The sequence below is a fragment of the Populus euphratica genome, unplaced genomic scaffold (genome assembly GCF_000495115.2).
Source record: "Populus euphratica unplaced genomic scaffold, PopEup_1.0 scaffold174.1, whole genome shotgun sequence".
Taxonomy (NCBI): Eukaryota; Viridiplantae; Streptophyta; class Magnoliopsida; order Malpighiales; family Salicaceae; genus Populus; species Populus euphratica.
The window spans coordinates 344,443-350,004 of record NW_011499935.1 but is presented as its reverse complement, the minus strand read 5'-3'; the positions used below and the strand labels follow the sequence as shown (position 1 = coordinate 350,004).

The 5,562-nt window shown below is 35.3% G+C and overlaps 1 protein-coding gene across 1 annotated transcript; it reads right to left on the bottom strand.

Moving 5' to 3' along the window:
* Positions 1-1,201: 1,201 nt before the first annotated feature.
* Positions 1,202-5,435, bottom strand: LOC105136397 (Rubredoxin-like superfamily protein). The gene is made up of 6 exons (XM_011041708.1): positions 5,104-5,435; positions 4,663-4,748; positions 4,305-4,355; positions 2,620-2,686; positions 2,410-2,489; positions 1,202-1,771 (listed from the first exon to the last, which is right to left on the bottom strand). Exons 1-6 carry the CDS (start codon positions 5,249-5,251, stop codon positions 1,706-1,708), a joined length of 498 nt encoding a protein of 165 aa, XP_011040010.1. The 5' UTR covers positions 5,252-5,435; the 3' UTR covers positions 1,202-1,705.
* Between the last annotated feature and the right edge of the window lie 127 nt (positions 5,436-5,562).

Below are 5,562 nucleotides of genomic sequence, written 5' to 3'. Positions count from 1 at the left end.
TTTTTTTTTTAGATTTTTTTTTTAAATGATTTTTTTAATATCATCCTTTAGTATTTTATTTATTAGGAATTGGTTTTTATGTTTTTTTTTTTAGTTTTCTTTCTATAGGATTATCTAAACTTTGTGTCAATGATCATAAGATTAACGTGTTAACGCAGGTTAACTTTTTTTTTCATTTCTTTTTTTATTTAAAATTTTTTTTTGTCATTCAATTTTAGGTTATTTAATAATTAAGTTCCATAGTTTTATTCAGTTTTTTTATAGAATTATCTCAATATCATAACCAGGTCGCAGATTTAACATGCTAACTTGAATGGGCTCCAGTTGAATTTTTTTATCTTTTTTATGTTTTCAATTTTTTTGTTAATTTATTTATTATCATTATATTTTTTTAAAAATATACAGTTAAGTTTATTAAATACAATTTTAATAATTTATTTAAAAAAAATACTTCAGTCATCTTAACTTTTTTTTTTATATTAAAAAAAAGTTTAGGTTGGTTAGTGGGGGAGCGCTAGCCCACAATTTAGTTAACGCTACATGTCCAAACTTCCAGGATCAAGGGGGCGAGAAAGAATGTCCTTGGACCGCTGGGTCTAGACTCTAGTGTCTGGGATTTTCTAGTCATTTAGTTGATAAACTCATTTACCATTATCCGAAGAATTCCAACACTAAACCACACAGATTAACCCCCATCTCTTGAACATACATTTAAAAAAAGCATTCAAGTGATACATCCTTTCATCAAAATAGGAGTCAATTGTAAGGTTCTAATAATAATAATAATAATAAAAGGCTGGTAAATTTCTAGCCATAGAAAAGAAACAGAAGCTAAAAATGCTGGCATTCTCTGCAAATTGGACAAATATGCAACCATGTAGCCATAATTTAATTTGATCAATTGACCTCATCTCCTCGAACTCTACGCCCTGTTAACCTTTCAGATTGACACCCATCTACCCATACATTACCATGCTGCGGATGCTCACCACCATTAGTACGAGTTTATGTTGTTTACTTTTAACTGCAAGTTCAGATGATATTCATGGTTTTAATCAAAATCATTTAAATTGATGAAATAGCATGCACTGATGCAATGGAGGTGACATGGTTGCACCGATTCTCTTTATGTTACAGTTTTCCACATAAAACAACCACAAAGACTTGAGGACAGAATTGGAAAGGCCATGTTCCCCACATCAGCATCCAATATTTATTCAATTATCAGAAATAAAATTACTGTGTCATCAAAATTTATTACTATCTGTGAAAGATCACTCCGACAAGCTCGTAACGGATTATCCAGTCAAAGAATTCATTCGTGCCATAATCATACCATTGAAGGGCACCGCAGAACTCCAACGATCCTGAAAATGGTGTAGTCCACTGTAAAAGATTCAATGGCTCCCTTGAAACTACACGAAGTTCCATGAAACCCGAAAGAATGTAAGCTTAGCTACGGATTATTTGGCAAATGCATAAAAAGAACCTAACAAAATCCTGAGTTCCAGTAGCCTCTGCCTACATAACCACAAGAGGAGATCCATTCCAATTGTTGCCAAAGCAACAGCCACAACAATAGAGGACCAATCAAATACAAAAAAGACATAATAAAGCTTTTGAACTTCGAAGCTGCACTTGTATACTTGAAATTGTCTCATCATCTTCTCACATTTTATTCCAACAGCAAAATTGAAAGCTGCAACTAGTGATGATGATCATCATCATCACCATGTCCATCGGGTGGTCCTCCAGGGCCCACAACTTCAAGCTGTCAAACACCAACAAGAGTCAGCAAAATTTAGCAAAACTCTAACTTAAATTGTTGTTATAGACGTGCAGCCAGAGACAATTCAGTCTAAAAAAGTTCACTTAAGTCTGTTCATTCAGAATTACATGTATCTAGGCTGAAAATATATTATTTGGTTACACGTTCTGCAGATTGAACTACCCCAAGTCATGAGTTGTATGACATGCAGTGCATTGTGATCCAAATACCAAATCCAAACCACGTCTCTAGACATCACTTTTTAATTGAAAACTCCAACTCTGGACTGAATAAACCTTGTGAAGCCTTCAATGTAACACTTAACTTTGATTTTAATTTAGATATTTATGCTCAAAATTGATCAAACAATCACAAATATGCATTTCTAGTAAAATAAATTGTCATCTAAACCTTAATAGGCATCCCATGGCATGATGAGGTAAAATCATCTACAGCAAGAACTGATTGGTCAACCATGCTGGTTATATACAATTCATTACACACAGGAGCATGTGAATATGCATACACAACTAGATTCAAAGGAACAATATATGCATAGATCTTCACATTCAAGTTAGGCTCAGTACACTGCAGAAGGCCCTACAAATTGCTAGTGATTTCAATTCAAACCTTCCACTTACCACAAAGTGCTGTGTGCACACTGGGCATTCATGAGGCTTGCCTTTCTCCAGCCAAAACCACACAACATCATGTTCATCCTCTGCAACTCAAAAAATTAAGCAAAATTCTTTTTTTCAATATACAGGAATAAAGTACTTCTGCTTAATTTGATGAAGATGCTATCGTCAGCTCAACCAAAAAAAGGAAAAATAAGAATGATAAATGCCCACCTCCTTCACCTCCAGGGCATCCAACTATTCTCTTGTCATAGTAGGACTTGATAACAGAAGGTTCTTCCTACAAGGGAAAAAAAAATTATATATACAGATTAGATATACAGCCAAAATCATGATAGTTCTGCACAATGGAATATGACAGAAGGCATAATACAGACAATAATAATAACAAGTCATCAACAATGAATAGTTGACAATTCAAGAGTCCATTATAAACAATCATACACACATAAACTATACCTTTGAAGGATGGGGAAGCATTTATAATAGTGGAAAATCCAAGGGCTAAGGGCAACTATTTAAAGTTTGCTGACACTGAACTACCAGCCAATTAAAATGGCAGTTTAGCAAAGTTGTGCACACAAATGAAATCACAAAAGAAGACGACTGATCCATCTGAAAGAATCAATATAAATAAACATGATTTATACAGTCATCGTGATATGTAAACTTAGTGGAGAAGAATGCAATGCCACTTGTCCATAAAAGGAAACTATCTTGCTTGACAACAGTTGGGTTCGGGTTGCACCAACAAATGACCCAAATAATCTGAACCAACCCAGTCTACCCCAATGAATTGAACCAGCCCAGACTACCTCAATGAACTGAACCAAACCAGACTCCTTCAATGAACTGAACCAAACCAGACTACCATAAGCCATTAGATTTTTATTGTTAACCTTCCAAGAACAGAAATAGATGTGATTAAAGGTTATTAAAGCCCACTCATTCACAGATTAAATCAGAACAGAAATAAAAGAGATGGCATCAGTTGAGGATTTAGGGTCCTAGAGCTATAAACATGGGGTGGTAGTTTCAGATATAAGGAATAGAAATAGTCTTGAAATTTATACCATCACCACCTCCACTGTCAAAGCAGCCATCTCTACCACAAAACATCATCCATGCCGCCACTCCAAAGAAGCAGCCACAGCTAACACTTAATTAATTATCTCATCTCAAGTCTGTATAACATAGTAATTGTCTTCATTCCCATTAAATTCGCTATTTTTTCATTTCTGATTTTTTTTTATTTTTCATTATTGATTACTAAGCATCTCCTTGCATACATGAAAGTTTGATTTAAATAATACCGTAAAATTTACAAATCTACTTCTAAAGCAATATTAAGTGCCTCGGCCCTTGGCACAATCTCTCAGAGACCTCAACACAGAAACCATGTTAATCATTATAATAAGCAAAAAGGGCAGCCTCTAGAAGAGAAAAAGGAGATTGTTCCATCTTCTAGTTTAAACAGAAGTCCATTTCATCTTTACCTTACCAAAATCATATAAGGACCAACTCATGGAGTCAACCAACTTTTACAAGAAACCTTACACCACCACTGTCACATTTAACCGAATGAACCAAAACTGAGAGAAATCAAATCCAAGCAACTCAAATTTATGTTTTTCCTCGTGCCAAATCTGTATCCTAACATGTAAATGCTGTCAGAATTATGAACACCTTTTCATATTTTTTTTCAAAACAACATATAATATGGCGTGAACCATTTTTGCCACACAAACATAAAGCATTACAACCATGTTCCATTAACACAAATGAACAGCAGAAAATCATAATACAAAAAAGAATGCATAGAGAATGACCTCACCTATTAAAAACACAATACTAAAGAGAAACAACATTGTTGAAGTGGCAAAGTGCAAAGCACTAACCTTTGTGCCAAAAGGGCCTTCAGGAAAGTCTATATCAAGAAGTTTCTTTCCCTGAACAGCAAAAAAGCAATTGAAATAAGAGCAATCTCTTCCACATAATATAATAAAACCCAACAGATAAAACAGACTTGGTTTATGACTATTAAAAAAAAAGAGCCATGCATTAGCAAAGGTTACAATAAATACAAGTGATAGCGCCCTCAGCTCCATTTAACTTCCCATTTCATGCAAATCAAAATCAAAAACCAAAAAAATTTGATAACACAACAGTTCATTTTCTTGTTGTTTTTCAACATAATTAGAAACGCATTCCCCTTTCCCTTTCTCACTTTCCAAATACAGGAGGGGAAAAAAGCACCTCAAGCTCGGCTTCAAGCTCCTCCCGCTCATGCCCAGTAGCAATAGGCATTACATCCTCAACCCTCTTCTTTACTGCACCATCCACTACAAAACCAAAGAATACTTCATCATTAATTATTTAATTTCAATTTCAGGCACACCATAAATGATGCAAATATTATAAAATTCAGCATTTAACAGCAGCAGCAGCATTTATCACAAATCTAAATCCAATTGCAGTCACCGAAATTAAATTACAAAATTATAGAAACTCATAGATTTAAAACAAATCTCATCTCCATAACACATACCTAAATAAAACGAGAAACGAGTCAAATACTAACTAAAAAAAACCACACAAAAAATACAGTCGGGAAGTCATAAACGGTGTTGTAAGTGTGTAGGTGAAGATCTGAGAGGAGACAACAATAGTACACTAGACTAAGTCGAGAGAGAGGACCTGAACCGGCGCTGAGATAGCGATTGAAGACAGAAGCGGAAGGAGATCGGTTAAGGAGCGGGAATTGAGTAGGTCGGACGGAAGCGGAGGCGGAGGCGGAGGCGGTGGCTAGGGTTTTGAGGTGTGAAGAGGCTAGTCTTCTCCACATTGTTTCTTTATGATGTAACAATATTAACGTGTTCTCGTTTTGATCTGAGGTCACACCCTCCCTCCAAGTTGGTAACCAATCTACTTCTTTGCTTTTTATTTTCGATCGGTCAGAGAAAATGGTTGGATGAAAGACAAGCTGTAAAATGGGGTCCGGGTGGCTATGGGGTTCGTTCAGTTAGCGACTAGTGAGGAGGCGTGTGTGGAGTGTGTGGTTTCACTTTGCACGTGTCACTGTTTCCCACGTGTGTGACTTCTTTTTTTTTTCTTTTCAAAATTTCCAAATACATGTGTGTGAAAGAGTTTTTTTTC

Bases quoted from the DNA above. Each gene is read 5' to 3' on its own strand.
- LOC105136397 (XM_011041708.1), bottom strand. From the start codon at position 5,251: ATGTGGAGAAGACTAGCCTCTTCACACCTCAAAACCCTAGCCACCGCC. The intron at 4,749-5,103 runs GTCCTCTCTCTC...TTGGTTTTGTAG, and splicing joins CTATCTCAGCGCCGGTTCAG to TGGATGGTGCAGTAAAGAAG. The intron at 1,772-2,409 runs GTAAGTGGAAGG...GGTGTTTGACAG, and splicing joins TGTGCACACAGCACTTTGTG to CTTGAAGTTGTGGGCCCTGG.